At 47.2% G+C, this 18,004-nt stretch overlaps 1 protein-coding gene and 1 non-coding gene across 3 annotated transcripts in view; both read right to left on the bottom strand.

The window, feature by feature from the left end:
* Nucleotides 1–2,111: 2,111 nt before the first annotated feature.
* Nucleotides 2,112–18,004, bottom strand: part of SLC7A8 (solute carrier family 7 member 8) — a 48,524-nt gene continuing 32,631 nt past the window's right edge. For both annotated transcript variants that reach the window (XM_029952109.1, XM_029952110.1), the window contains 8 exons: nt 16,587–16,712; nt 14,364–14,517; nt 13,620–13,743; nt 12,053–12,156; nt 8,251–8,347; nt 6,450–6,599; nt 4,661–4,838; nt 2,112–4,239 (listed from right to left, as the gene is read on the bottom strand). In XM_029952109.1, the coding sequence (XP_029807969.1) occupies nt 4,076–4,239; nt 4,661–4,838; nt 6,450–6,599; nt 8,251–8,347; nt 12,053–12,156; nt 13,620–13,743; nt 14,364–14,517; nt 16,587–16,712 (1,097 nt within the window). In that variant the 3' untranslated portion in view covers nt 2,112–4,075. The remainder of the gene's footprint in view (nt 4,240–4,660; nt 4,839–6,449; nt 6,600–8,250; nt 8,348–12,052; nt 12,157–13,619; nt 13,744–14,363; nt 14,518–16,586; nt 16,713–18,004) is intronic.
* LOC115303278 lies at nt 15,742–15,902 on the bottom strand. The gene has a single exon (XR_003913967.1). It is a non-coding gene; the product is annotated as a U1 spliceosomal RNA (small nuclear RNA).

The following is an 18,004-nucleotide window of genomic DNA, read 5'->3' as shown; positions in this document are numbered from 1 at the left end:
CCCAGCTGGGTGACCTCAGGCAAGGTTTTATGGCAGTAGTAAAGTCTATTTGGTTAGATTGTTTAATTAAACTTTGAATAAGATAATGTATATAGAGAGCAATTATCATCAGTAAATGTTCAGTCTTCTTCCACTCTTCCTCTGACCACCTCTTGTGGTTTATCTGTGTCTCTTAAGTAGACAAACTATCTGTAGCCTCATCCGATGCCTCAACTTGACAGGTATTTTTGGCGCATAGGCACCAGGCACCGTGCAGGCTCTGGGGATCTGGTGGACTCAGCTCGAACACCACCTGGTGTGGGCAGTCAGCAATGCCCGGAAGTGCACATGTATGTGCCATGTGCCTTCTTGCCTTCTTTCCCTCATAGACTATTTGCTCCGTGAGGGTAGGGTCAGATCCATGTTTTGGACTTCTTCAACTGTGGTGACCATATTGCCTGAATTACAATTAGGAAAGGTGGATTGTCAAGTATGAATATTTTTGGGGAGTCAATGGGACAAAGTATTTGAACTCTGTGCTGATTTGGAAAATTTAGGAGTAATTTGCTATTCTCATAGCATATGGCAAAATACCTTGGACACAATGGTTCTAAGATATCTTGTGCAACTAACAAATGAATGCTCAAGCAGCTATGACTTCAGTGACCCGCAAAGTCCCTAAGGTCAGAGCATCTGAATTCCTACAATTAAAGTGACTGACAAGGTAAAGGCCCAGGTTAAAAATAAATGCATATTGCCCAGGAGGAGACCCACATTTGCCCATTTGACCAGGTTAAAAATGTCAGCAAATGTCACCTTAGGGGGACGGTGGTAGTGGATAGGAACAAGTGTCTCCACAGGGTGAGAGGGGATTGGGAAGGGCCAGACTTGCTGGAGACAACATGGAGGATACGCTGGCAGTCCATGGAAAGGAAAAGTGTGTGTAATCGGGGCAGGGGGGTACACACCAGTGGACTTTTGAGTCGTGGAGAGCAGCCTCTTGCACAAGACTGGCCTCTGCCCAGTTTTGCCCTTTCTCTCTGGGGACAACCTTGGGCTGGGAGACTGAAGGACCCTTTGAGATTAGGTTTAATATTTTTTATTCTTTTCTATAAAAGTGCTATAGAGGTTAAGTGACTTGCCCAAGGACACACAGCTGTTTAGTGGATGCTGACCTGGGACTCAGAGCCAAGCATCTGTGCCCCTGTGACTGGCACACCTCTAGTCTCAGTCTAGAAGAAATGCCAGCCACAAATGAGGAGTGTTGAGGCCAGGCTAGGACTGGGAGTGGAGGCACTTTGCCTGCCTGTGTCCTCACATGTCCCTGATGGTAGGGGTGATGTCTTAATCACCCTGCCCATGTCTGCCCGAAGCACTGGCTCTGGAGTAACGCTGCCCCAGGACAGGCAGCTGTGAGGCTGCCCACAAAGGAGGCACTCCAAGCAAGGACTGGGTCTAATCCCATCAACTTCCTCCAGCAGTTAACCCAAAGCACCAGGAGGACTTGTTCCTACTGTACCTGCTCCCTCCTTTGTCCTCACTCAACAGCCTTGCTAGTCTTCCCACTGGACAGGGTCCTGTCTGCTCTGTGCAGCTGAGCGGGTCCCTGCCTCACCTCCTAGTCCCGCCTGTCAAACCCCTTGGATCTGGCTGGGTGCTTTCCTAAGTCTCCCTAGCATCTCTCCACAGGCTTAGTCTGTCCCTTCCTTTCCCATCTGGTGCCAGCTGTCCTGGTGCCAGAAGCCTTTGCTGACCGGGCCTCGGGGAACCACCCTGCCTTTGCCTCCCTCCACTCAGCTCAGTGCTGTCTGTCCCACACCCGACCTGGGCAGGGAGGAGGTTCTTCCCAGCCAGTTTGCGGGCTCTCAGTATAGGGCACAGAGCAGGTCTTTAACATTTTCTGACTTTACTGAAGAAATGAGAAAGTTTTTGGTTCAAAATGAGAGACAGTTTAAACAACAACAACAACAACAACAACTAACCCAAAGAGGTGCTTGTTTGTACTGGCACTGGGGCCCTGGGACAGAGCAAGAGCCATCCTGGGGCAATCCGGCAACTAAAACCTCCTCACAAGATAGCAAACGCCTGGGGACTCTGTCTCAGGAGATCATTGAATTATTACCACCAACAACTTCATTTCCATTTAAAATTTTATTACATCAAAAGAAAAACAAAAAACAAAAAACAACCCTCCATAAAACGAACTCTAACCCTCAACCAACTCAAAGACAGAAGATTATCATCCAGGTATAACTAAGCCCCTCCCCCCCAACAACCTTACATTAAAAAATCCAAAAGAAATAGAAATACCAGCTTCAAAAATATTTATCCAAAAAAGTAAGGCATTCACTTTATGAAACAAACAAACAAATCAACCCCAACAATTGAAGAAGGGATGGAGGTTGGAGGAATGAGAACAGAGAACAGGAGGACGGTCCCCTGAGCCCTCCAGGGGCCAGCCTTAGCCCACCCTCCGCTTGGAAGGGACCAGAACTCAAACGGAACCTGGCAGCTCACCAATGGGGGGTCAAGCAGGCCAGGTGGGGAGGTGGTGGAGCCAAGCAAGCCAGGAGGACTCCCACGTTTTCTAGTCTAAGCAGATGGTACAGGGAGGTAGGAAAGGGGGGCTCCTGCTTTGTGATGAAAGGATCCTACTCCTTAGCCCAGCAAGTGTGCTGGGGAGGCTGCAAGACCCAGGGCAAACATGGCTTCCTCTGGAGTACAGGGAAAAGCAGCCTCTGCCCACAGGATGGCCAGAAGTCCACATACCATAGAGACTGTGTCTCTAAAACGGGTACCTTCTGCCACTGCCCTTTCATCCTGTCTTGGAGGCGGTCTAAAGACAGGCAGTGGTGGGACCAGAAAGGGGGGTATCTGAGTTGGGGGAGGAGGGATGAACTAGCCTTCAGAAGATACTCTCTCCCCAAACAGTCTCCCAGCTTATGGGATGGAGACTTCTGGGGGGTGGGTGGGAAACCACCCTCAATTCCAGGAAGGCTTTTCATACCAGGTCTGTCCTGAGGGTTAGAAATTAGGGAGTATTTTTAGGTCCAGTTCTTGGATGGGAGGTGACTTAAGGCTGATTTGGCTTGGGTTTCAGGCCTGAAAGGCTTGGGGAGCCTTACATTGGTTGGTCCTGGAGCCAAGCCAGAGAGGAGAAAAAGGACACAATGAGGGCACAGCAGGGGCTGAGGGGGGGGGGCATGGCTGCAGGGATAATGGAGTGACAGCTCCTTCTCAAGGGAGTGGGGAGGGAGGAGGAGCTGAGCAGCTTTGCCATCAGAAAACTGACCACTACATTGAAAACAAGACTTTCTGGCTTCAGGAAGCTTTGGCACCGAGTGGGGGTCAGGATGCAGGAGACAGGGGCAGGGCTGGGTTTCTGCATGTTGAGCCTTTCCCAATCTGTTCCATAGGCCTGGCTTGGGGTTAGGAGGAAGGGGCAGTTTTCCTGCTCATTGGTCCTTAGCTCAATAGGGAGGTGGTGTCCCCACAGGAACCTTGCTCTAGCCAGGGAACCCAAGCCGGGGTAGGGGGAGGTACATGGGGAGCAGGAGAGGAGAGGGCAGAGGGAAGCATCTCTCTGATTTCTTGGGCCCCTAGTGAAGGGAGAGGGATACGGGTCTCTCTAGCTGACCTTTAAAGATGACAGATTTGCTTGAGTCTGTCCCTCCCCAACAGACTCACTGTTGCTTCCACCTCTCTGAGGGGAGGCCTCCCCTGGGCTCAGGAATGGGGAGGGAAGGCAGTACTGAACTGGGCTCCTGAGGAGGCAAGTGAGGGTTTGAGCCCTCAGGGTGGTGCAGGGAGGCCCTGTAGGGTACCCCCCCCCCCACCAGCTCCACTCTCCTCCCACTGCTTGGAGCAAACCCTCACCAGGGTTTTGGACACAGGCCCAGGTGACAAGAAGCTGGTTCTTTGGGTACAGGTGTCAGTGTCTTTGTTTATAGTCTTTTACACCCATACCCAGGACCACACCCCTGGGTGTGTATGTGTGTGTGTGTGTGTTGCGGGGGGGGGGGGGGAACCTAGGCCAGGAAGGAAGGCAAAAAGGGGGTGGAGGAGGAAGGAACCAGTTGAGAAGGGATGGTGGTCCTCAGGGCTGGGGCTGCTCCGAGTCCTTGTCCTTGCAGGCAGTGGGTTGGTAGATGGGCTGCCGCTGTTCCTCTGTGTCCTCATTTAGCTCCTCTGTCCCCGAGCCCCCCTCCACCTCAGGGTACACAACCACACACATCTTCTGGCTCACCAGGGTTAGCAGCTCTATGGGAGATTACACAGAACAGATCAGTGCTGAGCATCCCACCAACCCGGCCAACCAGGCTATGGCCCTGCCCAGATCTCCTGCCCCAGATGTAGACTCAGCAGAGCCGTCACCACCTTCAGGAGACGTCCTTTACCTTCCCTACTATGTCAGCTGACCACTACTTCCAGGATCTACCCTGGCCTTCACCCTGGGCAGCTCCTATAGGATGGCTGTCAAGTTGCCTATTCTTACAGGTCTAAGGTCTGTGTGTACAAACCTCAGCTGTTCTCCCCTCCTCAGAGGTCTCTGGGATGGCACCCACCCTTTCTCATCCCGTCTTCTTCTATGGAGCTCTGTGGACCAGCCTAGGCCTCCTGACCAGGAGACCCAGGCCAGACCAGAAGGCCCTCTAGCCATCCAGCACCCTCAACAACTCACCAATGAAGTTATTGAAACACTTGGGCTTGTGTTGCCAGTAAACACCCAGGAAATAGACAGGCACTCCAGTCAGCATGATGGCCAGGCCAGTGCCACACACCACGGGCTCTGATAACAGGCTAAAGATCAGCAAGAAGGCCCAGAACAGCAAGTAGATGATGGGAAACAGCAGGTTGATCTGTGGAGCAGAGGTGCCGTTAGCTGGGTAGACGCCACGGGTCCTAGGATCAGGGTGTCCTCCTTCTTCTCAACCTACAGGGAGGCATCTTTGAGGGCAAAGGGTAGGCTCCACTTAGCTCTGTGGCTTCCACACCCCTATACCTGACAGATCACGTGCTATGTCAACAAATGTTGATGAACTTGGGTAGTGGGACAGGAAGAGGAAAGGGGAACTAGGGAGGGAATGGACCTCACTGGATCCTCTCTTCTGGGCAGGATCAAACAAGGCCTCGTCATCTATGCCACGTGTTTGTGGCAGCCAGAGAAGTCCCATGGGGACTGATAAGCTTGCTGGTATGTTGGTATATATTTGCTGAGGTTGTAGGGTAGAGGAAAAATGGAGAAATGAGGGAGGGGAAAGCAGAAAGCGGCCTGGATCTATCAGGCTCCTTGCCCCTTGCCCAGTTCTAGGCAGGGCCCTCATCTGGGCATGATGTGGGCAAATGTCCATCCCTCTCAATGTGGGAGATCTGATCCCAAGATCATCTCAGTGTGTTTCTCTCAAGGAATTTGAGAAGATAAATCTGCCAAGGCCCGAGAAATCAGGAAACCTACCATAGTATAAGGCAGTCTGGGGGCTCAGTGTTTTCAAAAAGAAGCATCAGCTCTATGGACTTCATCCCATCTGGTTGGCCACAGGTGGGAGTACCCAGTAGAGTCTTCTTTAAGACTCTAGATTCAGCTGCCTTTCTCTTCCTTGTCATATCTTCTCAGAGGGTATGCAAGGGTTGGGGGAGAGATGGGGTATTCTACGTTGTCATACTTCTAGCAGGCTTTCTAAAAGTGGTAGGAAAGTGGTGATGGAAAACAGATTTGGAGAGCTGGAATTCCTCAGCTGGAAGAATCTTTTGGAAGGATCTAGTCCCCTCTGTTTCTAAAATAGGATTGTTTAAATAGCTCAGGGCTATACTCTATTCTTCTAATTTGCAGGAGAACACATAGTACTCTCATGTATGTTGTTCTGAGCAATCTCATACATTCCAACCACACAGTTACCTCTTGTAGCCTTCAATAGGTTTACCAAGGACCCTACCACATATAGGGCCATAGCAGTTTAAATAGGGAGGGTCATAGAGGGCTGGAGTGGACTGGGAGGCTTTAGGGAAGAGGAGGAACTTGAGGCCTATGTGGAAAATGGTTAGGATTTGGATAGGCTGATGGGAGAAGTAAACCCATTCTGCGATGGTGACATAGTTCAAGTAAACTCAGCTATCTGGAGGGATGAGGGGGAGACTGGCCAGACTGGTGGGTTCAGGAAAATGTTGGAGATAAGGGAGTCTGGCAAAATCAGCTGGAGTTTATAAGAGTCATAGGAAACAAAGAAATGGCCTGATGAAAGTATCATTTAATATAACATTCTTCCAGCTGTAATTTGTTCTGGTCCTATCTCCAGTGGAAAATGGGAATGGCTGCCCTATTCATACATAGCCCTTGCTTCCCAGAGGGTCTGCTACCATCATAGAGATTATGATCTCTGGTCAGCAGCTGAGAACAAGGTGATTTAAAAATCTGAACTGAAGCTAGAACCAGTAGAGGAGAGGGAGGGGGTCCCAAGGACAGGTTCTGGAACCTTGATAGGGCGGGGGATGTCAGGCTTCTTCCAGCGAAGAACTATCTGTCCAGCAATTGTGACTCCGTAGAAGAGGTAGTTGATGAAGCCCACGTAGTTGATGAGTGTGTACATATCGCTGGTGACCAGCATCAGCAGGGTTGAGATACACTGCGGAGAATGGGAGAAACTCATCAGTAATCAGAGAGGTGTTTGGACACTGGAGGAGCTATTTACAGGTCAGGGGACTGTTCTGCCTCTAGAAAGACAACACCATTTCATGATGAATGTCTCAAAATGGAGACTTTACAAGCATCCCCTGATCATCCTGGCCATTGCTAACACCTTCATTGCCAGGAAGTTCTTTCTTACTGGAGGAGTGATAATAAAAATATTTAACCACTGGTATGGCATGGGCACTAATCAATCAGAACAGAGAGTGGCTGTAAACAACTGGATTGGCCACACTGGTGGCAGTGGCTTTATGTCTGCCCTGGTCTCATTTATATTTCTTCCTTGGCTGTAGCTCAAGCTTTTTTTTTTTTTTTTTTTTTTTTTAATCCCTTAGGGAAGATTGTTAACTGCAGATTAAAGCTTTAATCTTGCCCTCACTCTCTTCTCCTGGCTGAGTCATCCAATTTAGCTCCCCCTCCTTTTAAAAAATATCACGGTTTTATAACAATCCCAGCCAAAAAAATATAACTGTTTATAACAGTTATAAAGCACTTACTAGATGCCAAGCCCTGTTCTTAGTGTTCTACAAATATTAACCCATCTAAGTCTCCTAACATCCCATGAGGTTTTCTTGACAAGAGTCTACTTTCCAACTTCAAAATCATCTTGGTGGCTCTCTCAGAACCATGTTCTGCCCCTTTGTTAATTTGTTAAGGCCAAGAGAAGGTTCAATTCTCTTGTAAGATCTGATGGTGAAAATAATCTAGAAAAATTTAACAGATGAATAAGCCAGATTCTGACTGTACTTGCCTTGGAGTCACAGGACCGCACCAATGGCTCAAACTGGAAACAAGCCTGTGGCTCACTGGGAGTACTAGGTGCTCTCCAGGCACCTTTCACAGCTAACCAATCTCGACGGCCTTCATCCTGTAGCTGAACATTCTGAAACTCCCCCTCATGTTGTACAATGTTTGCACTTGACTCCTGAGAGCTCTATTATTCTGGTCTAACTGCTTCTCTGATGGAACAAGATCATTTTCAATATTTCATTCAGGATCCAGAAAGAAAAAAAAATAACTCAAAAGACTCAGTGGGACAAGTCTCTTTCTTTTTGCCCCTGTAAATGACTCTACTCTGGGCCATTTTACCCTCATTTCTTCCTTTTCTTATTTGGTGTACCTACCCGTATCACTCAATTTGTTTCAGTGATGTTTCCCAAGAGATAGACAAAGCCTCCTGTATTAAGATTGAGGGGAGTGGTGGGAGTGTGCAACAATCAGCCAGGAGCAGGGGCCCAAGCTGCAACCCTGTGGGCAACAGGCGCAAGAAACAGCCAAGAAAGAAGTTTCTTTATGAGGCAGTAGAGTTGTGAGACAGTCCCTTCAGTCTGACCCAAAAGGATGGGAGAATAGAAATGAGCCAGGGTGAGAGCCTGAAGGTGTTTCATGACTCAGGGTTTTTCCTTGTTAGTTTTCTTGAGTGTCTCAAAGCCCATGTATGCCATTTGCCATATTATTTAAGACCCAGTGAAACCTAGGAGCAGGCCAGAAGGGGAACATGGGTATGTGGGGGAAGTGTGAACTCCCATCTCAAAGTAAGTACAAAAAGGGAGGGTGTATATAGGACTGGCAGAAGGAGGGGCCTTTACCGTGAAGAGCAAGGCTGGGATTGGGGTGCAGCGCTTCACATGGATCATGGCCAAGACACTGGGAAGGTGGCCTTCTCTGGCTCCAGCAAAGAACAGCCTGGTAGAGAGAAAAGGAGGTAAGCCTGGCATGGCCCATGGACCACCCAAAGAAGCTCCCTCCCCTGCCCATTCTCCCTCATCCATGCCTACCTTCTGCTCACACAGGAGCATCTTCCCCACCCCAACCAGGTACCCACCTTTCCATGCACACTCCAGCCCATTTGTCACAGGACCCACGTTCGCAAGTGCAGGTGCAGGCAGACCAGAGGCAGCCAGTGGATAATGGATGGATTCTGGGTGCATGGAGACCCCGAGTGTGGTCTGAGTGGTTTGGAGTTACTAATGATTGTGCCTTCACTTTGTGGGTTTCACAATGCTTTAATCCCTTTAAAAATGTGCTTCCCCCATCCTCCAGGGACACAAGTTCTCTGATACACGGGGACTGGACTGTCTGCCCATGGAAAGCCTTAAAAACACTGATACCCTAGTCAAGAAGTGTTGCTATTTTGGGGGTGGAGAATGAGTGGTAGACCAGAAAGGGAAACTTGGGTGATATATGGAAATATTCTATATCTTGTTTTGGGTAGTGCTTACATGGCTGTCTACAACTTTCAAAACTCATCAATCTGAACACTTACAGTCTGTGTATTTTGTTGTATTGTATGCATTGTATTACGTTATGCCTAAAAATTTATACCCTTAAGCTACTTTTTCTATTCCCAAAAAAGCCATCCTAAGGAAATGAGTAGTGAGTTAGTGAAAGGCATATATGCAAAGATACTCTAATGATAAAAAAGATTGGAAATATACTAAATGCCCAAAAGGAAGAGATTGATTACATAAATTATGGTATATCTATAAGATGGAATATTTTACCATCATAATAATGTTTTAAAAAAATTGATTACATGAGAACAAGCTCACAATACAATGTCAAATGTCAAATGCAAGGTAGAAAACTGTATGGCTCCATACAGCATGATTCCAATTAATTTAGAAATTATGGACATGTAAAAACATACCAACTGAATATTTCTGGATGACAGGATTATGAGTAATTTTCATTTTCTTCCTTAGACTTTATTAAAAATTTTAATTTCTAATATGGACAAGAAATTTATAATTGGAATAAAAACATTTTTTAAATCTTTTTAAAAGTTAAACATTTTTTTTAGATAATTGTAGATTCACAGGCTGTTGGAACAAATAATATAGAGAGATCCTAGGTATCCACCCTGTTTCTACTGACAACATACTGCCAAACTATAGTACAATATCATGACCAGGATACTGATGTTTAAAAAATTAATAAAGAGAATAAGCCAGGGAGGGATAGTGAGAGAGGGAGACACAGAATCCAAAGCAGGCTCCAGGCTCCAAGCTGTGAGCACAGAGCCCAATACGGGGCTTGAACCCACAAATGGTGAGATCATGACCTTAACAGACTGAGCCACCCAAGTGCTTCTAAAAGTTAATTTTAAAAATGTTCACTTATTATTAAAAACATTTTTAACATTTATTTTTGAGAGAGAGAGAGATAAAGCATGAGTGGGGGAGGGACAGAGCGAGTGGGGAACAGAGGATCAGAAGAGGACTCTGTGCTGAGAGCAGACAGCCTGATGTGGGGCTTGAATTCACAAACTGAGATCATGACCTGAGCTGAATGAAGTTGGACACTTAGCCAAATGAGCCACCCAGGCGCCCTAAAAGTTAATTTTTAAAAAGAGAAATTTTAACATAAGGCAAACCCTTCTTCTCCTTCCCTTTTCTGAGAGAAAGAATACAAGAAGCTGTCAGGAGTCATTTACATATTAATGCAGATTAGCTTTTTCTTTTCTCTAGAATTTTGAAGGGAGAAAGAAACACCTAAGGGGTAGGATGAAAGGAGACAGAAAGGACAGAATCTGCATTGCTAGGTGTTCTGAATAAAATGATCACTTACATTGTACTTTGTGTGTGAGAGGGACAGAGCTAACAGCAGCAGTTTGGCAGAAGTGTGGGAGTCCATTATGGCCCCAAGTACCCATGTGCATCACCATCAGTTGCCATCATCAACTACCTAGGCCACTGTCACTAGTTTCATGCAGTGACACAATATCGTCCTTCTATGGTGCAATCTCATGTACCCGACTGAGACACAGGTGCTCTGTGGGCCTCATCATGCACATAGCCAGGGCCCCGCATTCGCATCCCTTCTCCACATGCACAATAGGACCAAGTGTAACTGTCCAGGTCCAATAGCATTTGCAAGTGTCAAGTTCACAAGAGACAATTCTTGCCCAGTTAGCTGACAACAGAAGAGACGATGACATTAAGCATGACACACTCCACACACACTCCTATTCCTCAGAAAGGATCGTCCTCTCCATACACCAAACACAAAAGAATAAGAGAGAGGAGGGAAGGAGGGAGAAGGAAGGAAGGAACTGGAAAGATGAGCAGGGGAGGCCTGGTGGGTGAGCTGTGCCTCTGAATCAGAGGCCTCACACACCAGGGCCACCATGTCCTGCATGCACACACAGCTATACCACATGCACGCAGACCGCTGCTTGGCCTGCCTGAGGGACAAACCCCACTCTAAAGTGACTGTAGCCAGTCACTCTCTTCCAATAGATCCCAGAGAGCCTCATGGGTCACTGCTCTTCCACTGCTCGCCCTCGGTTGAGGCCTCCAGGTGGCCACTGCTCCTGTGTAACATGCACACGAGGTTGCTGTGGGTGAGTCTTATAGGGTCCTGGGGTACAGAGGATACCTACACTCCCTCTTTCCTGCCCTGGGTCTTGAAAACATGGCACTCACTTGACATTTCATGAGAACTCCTCCATAATGTGATAGGTGGCTTTGGAAGCAGCTAAACCCAGGGACTCACCACTTTTACTGTATCTTTTCAGGAGGACTGTGCCCTGGGGGCAGGGAATTTTCTAAGATAACTGGGTAACTCCTTGAACCACACCTATAGAAACCAGTCAGCATCTGCTGGCCTCAATTGCCCATTCTGGAGATAACAAGAAAAGTTACTGAGAAGGGCCAGATTCCTAGAGGTTTGGAGGCAGAAGCTAGGGATTCCTGGACCCACTTGAGCTTCTGGCGTTGTTGAGAATTTGGGAGCTCAGGGCATGGGTCTGGACAAATGCTTTCTTTCAGCTTTTCTCCATTTCTCTTACTTCACATCCTTTGCCCTGGTCTCCTGAGCAGCCGTGAGAAAGCCACTCACAGCCACATGTCTGTTGAGTATGGAGAAGCCGCAGGGCACTCAGAGATGATCCATCTCACCTGTAGGCTGGTCCCAGAACTTCTAGGAGAGGCCACCCCAGAAGCCCCAGGCCCATGTTCCTCCTGGTGCCTTGTAGAGTGGGGTGCCTTTCTAGCCAGCATAGCCTGTTTCCAGTCAAGCAGTGAAGGGCCTCTGGGGCTGCAGCTGAGACACTGTCCTGCTGCCAATCACAGTGCTCAGATCTAGGACTGCGTCAGGCAGCCTGGGACCTCCCCAGTCCTGGGCTCCTGCTGCAAAGAGGTGGGATGGGGCTTCTCCCCACTGCATGTGAAGCCACACAACATCGCGGGTAACCACGCGAGCAGCACACACCCCTCTGCGTCCAAGCTGACACACATCTGCCCTTATGTGAGCAATCACCCCCTACAAGGTCACCACCCAGGTGCCCACACAGACCCCTGCTGACGGAGACAACCCCCCCACATATACACAGAGCAATATGCACAGCAGAGTGGCCCTGGGTCCAGGAAAAGTCTGGACAATACTTACCGGGAAGAAGTGAAGAGAGACCCATTGACTCCTCCAAATGTGGACAGGGCAACAGAAATGGGCATAATCCAGGCCATGACCCCTAAGAGCTTCTCTCCAAAAGTCTGGGAGAGAAAACAAGGGGGTGAGCAGAAAAGGAGAGGTTACAACCCTCCACTTGTAACTGGGAATACTCCCATCTCTACCCTTGCTGAGTCTCTCTGACTAGGGTCATGTAAGGGAGGATTACATGCCCCAGGTCCCTCCTGCACCGCACTGCAAATTCCCTTCCCATGGAGATCACCACACAGTGAGGATTCAATCAGTGTTTTGGGCTATTAACTGAAGGAGACAGTGCTAGTGGTACTACTACTACTACTACTACTACTACTACTACTACTACTAACCACAACAACGACGATGATGTGCTAACATTTGTTTTCCTTGTCTTATGAATGAGGAAACTAAGGAACAAAGTGAGATCACAAACCCAGAAAGTAGAGGGCCAGGACTAGAAGCCAGCTGTGTGAGTCCAGGCCTCATGTGTATTATATACTAGTGAGTCAGGCAGGCCCAACAGTTTGGAGCTGTGAGACCTTGAGCAAGGTCTTAATTTTTGAGCCTCAGCTTTCCCATCTATAAAATAGAAATGGATCCTAATTCACAGGATGAGAATTTCTTAATTCATAGAAATAATATGCTAAGAAGGGAAATATTATAAGAATAAGACACTACATAGGTTGAGAAAGAAAAGGCAGTGAAGCTATAGACTAGTCTTCATATATTCAAGGAATATAAAATGTCAAGAAACTAGACTTTTCTATGTTCTCTGAGCCAAGTACACATTCAATTTCTAGCACGTTATGGGGGAGGAGTTGTTTAGAGTAGATGTCCTGCCCGGTTTGACTGGTGGTCATGGAAACAGGCTATCACTGAAGGGCCTCTTTCTTTACAGTCTTCTGAGATAAGCCATGTGATGACAGTTTGGCGGGGTGGCCATCTGGGCCTGGGGGAAGCCAGGTGAGGGAATGGCATGGCTCCCAGGTCTTTCCTGGATATCAAAGACCACAGCGCCTTGGATCTACATGATCTCTTTTCCCAAAAAGCACAAACCATTCCTACTTCTGACTATTTACAAGCACACACTTTTCCCTGATGAGGGAAGGAATCAGGGTGCATCATTTCCAGAGAAAGAAATGAAGGCAGAGAGAAACGGTGTTCTCTTGTGCTAGATTATATCTTTCTGAGGAGGAGCCTGCCTGCTTTATACAATCACCACATATAGAATTTAAAGTGCCCCAGATCAGGAATTAGCAAACTTCTTCTGTAAAGGGTCAGGTGTAAGTAATTTGGCTTTTCAGGCCATACAGTGTCAGTGGCAACAGTCAGCTCTGCCGTTTTTGCTGTTGTAGGTACAGCACGGCTTGTCAGTTTGCTCCTGGGCACTTGAAGATGTGGTTTCTGCTCTGAGTACTTGGGTTGACTCCCAATTCCACAAATCCATTGATCAGGGAAGAGTGAGTGGGGCTAATCAAACAAGTCTATGTTAACATTCCTGGTTTGAAGGACTGTGAGTTTCATATCTTACCACAGCGACTGCGTTTGATGCCAGCAGCTCCTGGGGGGACATTGCAGTGACATACGCGACATTGGCAAAGACATACACAAATGTGACCAGTGGGATGGAGATGAAGATGGCCCTGGGAAGGTTCCTGTAGAGGGAGAGGAGGTGAGAGGGGGAAGGCCTGGCACCTGGGACCACCTGCCTTGTGATGGGGTCTGGGGAGTGTCTCTTGTCTTTCTGCATGCAGCTGGTGTTGCAGCCTTCTGTGATACTCCCTCTCCCTGGGCGGGGGTGGGGGGAGTACGGATTTTGTCTCAATATGGGCAGGACAATTAAAAGGAAATGAAATAACATAGGCTGGGAATATGCTCCATATCTGTTGATCCCTTCCTTACTGGAATCTCCATGATGTACCTCTCTCCCTTGCCTCAAGACACAAAGACCCTCCTGTCCCAAGACAGGTAAATAAGATGTCTGGAGGCCTCTCAGGGCACATTTCATCCTCTAAGGCAGTGGTGCTATCTCAGCCCTGTTTCAGCTTTTAATCTGTCTGGGACAGTCATGGCATCATTTTTCTTCTCCTGGCAGGGGGTATGGCAAATGGTTAAAATTCCTGGGAAATAACTCTTTCTTCAGAATAGACCAAGTCATGGTCAGATGGGGGCTGGGGGTGGAGAAGTGGCCAGGGGACACCTGGCTCCTTTCTCCTAGTAGCAGGTGCCATGGCCTTTCAAGGGATTTGGGAAGAGCTGGGCTATTTCAACTCACTTGTAGGGATCAACAAGTTCCTCAGTCACGTAATTAAGAAAGTTCCAGCCTCCGTAGGCAAAGGAGCCCTGAAGGAAAGCCAGTGCGATGAGGCCGATGTTGGGTTCTTGGAAATTCTCAAATGCGTTCTTTGGCTCCAGCCAGAAATACTCTCCTGTAGATGCAAGGGGCAGGAGGCTGCTCAGAGAGACAAGCCAGAGGCCTGGTGGCCCTTAGCCTGCCTAGTCCCATTTGGCCCCTCCCTGCAGTGATGGTCCAGCTCTTTGTCTTGTCTCCAGTAAACCCCACACATTGGAGAAGTGGGACCAAAAGGAGCAGGGAAATAGAGATCTAGGACTTCCCCAGAACCTGGTAACCAGGAGTCCAAACGGGGATTTAAGTTCAAAGCACAGTTCTCAATGTTTTTTTAAAAGGCAAGTTTACTTGGAAGGAAAGGCCAGGGGAGGTCACTAGTCAGGGCAGGGTAAATTTAGGGCAGGTGGAGAGGTGGGGGGCTGGCTTGTTGAGATCTGGAGATGCAGGATCAGGGCCATTGGCAGTCTCGTGACCACCTTCCTTTATATCTAAGATATATCTATATCTATTCTTTTTTTTTTTTTTTTACAAATATACACAGTTTTATTTAGAAACAGATAGATATCTATTTGCCTTATAGAATATAAAACTTGATTTACACTCCATAAAAAAAAAAAAACTAGTATCCAAATTCAAGAGAGCTAGCATTCACAGAACATACAATGTGGGTGTGTAGCTACTGCTCACCAGCCTCAGGCTTGATTTAAACCAAAAAGATAATCCAGGAGCATTATTAGAGATTAGAGTACAATGCTTCCTGCTGAGCATCCAGCATCCAGAAGTTGCCATTTTAGCATATGCAGGTTTGCTTTCTAAGAGCGGAACTTTAATAAGGCCTGGGTTCTCTGTACCTAGTGAGCTGTGAGGTTCTCCTGCCACAAAGTTTTCACAAAGCATGAAGAACAACAAACACTCACACATCAGCTCCTATAATGCCATATTAGTTCATGCTCACTCTTTCTTTGTCAATAACCTCCTATCTCCTTCGAAAGTGTGCGTCTTTCTAAGAGGTGTCCCTCTTCATGGTATAGATTCCCTGAGGACAAGTTCCTTCAGCAAAGAGATTTTTCTACTGCCTTCCCAACCCTTAGCACAGTGTCCTGCACACAGTGGGCCCTCAAGAAATGTTGCTGATGACACTGTAATGAGACACGGGTCAATTGTCCATATTTACTTATTCATCTGTAATCCAGCATTTGGACAGGAAATAAGATTTACAGTGATCAGGAGAAAGCATTGGGGCCAGAATAAGAGGGACTTCTTATCTTTGAAAAGATAGCACAGTGATTTCTTTCTTTCTTTTAGGGGAAACCGTGAGCATAGTCCCCACTACCACAAATTATACAGTCATGTTTCTCACATTTGGAGAAACTGCAGGGGTCAGCACATCCGAAGTACAATGGATAAGCCTTGCCTGGGAATACCACCTTTATGATCATGGTATCTCTCCTGCCAGGTAAGTATGCTCAGTGATTTCTTTAAACAATATAACCTGCTAAAGAACTTAACATAACTGGTTGAAATAATTAGTTTCCTGGAGTAAATATCCAGGCACCCCACATGGCCTTTAGAGCTTGTAGGAAGATGGGAGGTCTCTCTGTTTGTCATCTGACTTTCTCCAGGAGGCAGTGACACTGGGCAGAGCCTAGTGGTGCCATGGTTCCCATGGAAACCAAATACAGACTCAAGCGTGGCAAGGACCAAATCCAGTGGGGAATGTTGGCAGGGGCCCCAGGAATTTCAAGCTTTCTCTTGTAGAGATTATGAGTAATTAAAATGTGTAAAAATCTCCATTTCTCATTTTAAGATATGGACAACATGCAATATAAGATGAAGGGAGCTTTCCTGGGGCTGGAGCAAGAGGGCAACCAGAGTCCAGAGAGCTGGGGTCTTTACCTAGCTGTGTTGGAGCTATGAGGTCAGCATGGGAGAACTGAATTCTGCAAACCATGTGGGGCATGTTCAACTTCCAGCCACCCCAGGAAAAATGGTTTCTCTTCCCCTTTGTCAAGCAAGTGAAGAAGGAAAGTCATTCAAGGTCAGAACTGGGAAATCTCAGAGTGAGGACATGTTCAAAGACAGTGAGGGTGTATGTACATGCAAGGGGTGGAGAGTTGGGTGGGGCCCTGATGTTCAAGTGATACTCACCTTTGCAGATCTGTACAACTCCCATGATGATGATCAGGGCCAGGGCCAGGAGCTTCCCAGCTGTGAAAATGTCTTGAACCCGGGTGGCCCAACGAACACTGGCACAGTTGACCCATGTGAGGAGCACTGAAATGACAGATCCCCAAACATACCCTCAGGGCTATAATGAGGCTTTCTGCACAGAAGCAGAATTGTTCCTTGCTCCTGATGATGGGATTGTAACAGGCAAGCCAAATTTCCCTGAAGCTCAGCCCAGTGTCCAAAAACCTTGGCTAGGTTAATGGGTTACAAATGGGGATTATGTGCCACAAATTAGAGCTTGGTCAGAGCATGCCCTGCCCAGGGCTGGAAGCCAGAAGCAGGCATGGAAGTGTGGGCACTCCTTTGGGGAGAATAGCATTTGGCCAGTGTGCAAGTATGGGCTTTGTTTTCAGGTCACTGTATGTTCAGGGGGAGCCCTGAGCAGCTGGTAGATCCTGAATGTCATTTTCCTCAGCCTGATTTTGGGGCAATAGAGGTTAGGGGAATCTTGTTACCTGAGGTATAATTTACATAGAGTGAAATTCATTTTTCTGAGTGTACAGTTTGATGAGATTCAACAAACATATTTCATTATTTAATCACTTCCACACTGTTTAATGTGTATTTATTTATGAGAGAGAGACAGAGCATCAGCTGAGGAGGGTCAGAGAGAGAGAGAAACACAAAATCTGAAACAGACTCCAGGCTCAGAGCTGTCAGCACAGCACCCGATGTGGGGCTCAAACCCCAAACTGCGAGATCATGACCTGAGCCGAAGTTGGACGCTTAACCAACTGAGCCACTCAGGTACCCCACTTTCACACTCTTTATGTAGAACATTTCCAACACTTCAAAAAGTGCTCTCTCTTGCACACTGTGCTCCTTTGAGGTCTGTGTATATATATGTAGGCTTTTGTGTCTGGCTTCTTTCACTTTACATGATGCTTTAGAGATCCATTTATGTATGGCTGTGTGTATCAATAGTCTGGGCTTTTTATTGTCAAGTAGTACTCCATTTTATGTATCAGTTTTCTATTCACTGGCTGATGGACATCTGGGTTGTTCCCAATTTGGGACTATGATGAATAAAGCTACTATAAACACTTGCACAGTGGATTGTAGAGGTCTTTGAGAAGGGTTTTGGTTGCTCTACCAGGAGTGAGATTTTGAAACATAAAGTAAATGTATGTTTAACTTTATTATTTTTTTTAATTTATTTTTTTAATGTTTTATTTATTTTTTTTGATACAGAGAGAGACAGAGCATGAGGGGGGGAGGGGCAGAGAGAGAAGGAGACACAGAATCTGAAGTAGGCTCCAGGCTCTGAGCTAGCTGTCAGCACAGAGCCTGATGCGGGGCTTGAATCCACGAACGTGAGATCTGACCTGAGCCGAAGC

Source organism: Suricata suricatta, chromosome 9, assembly GCF_006229205.1.
Source record: "Suricata suricatta isolate VVHF042 chromosome 9, meerkat_22Aug2017_6uvM2_HiC, whole genome shotgun sequence".
Classification (NCBI taxonomy): domain Eukaryota; kingdom Metazoa; phylum Chordata; class Mammalia; order Carnivora; family Herpestidae; genus Suricata; species Suricata suricatta.
Note: the sequence above shows the minus strand (reverse complement) of the source record. Positions and strands in the feature narration are given on the sequence as shown.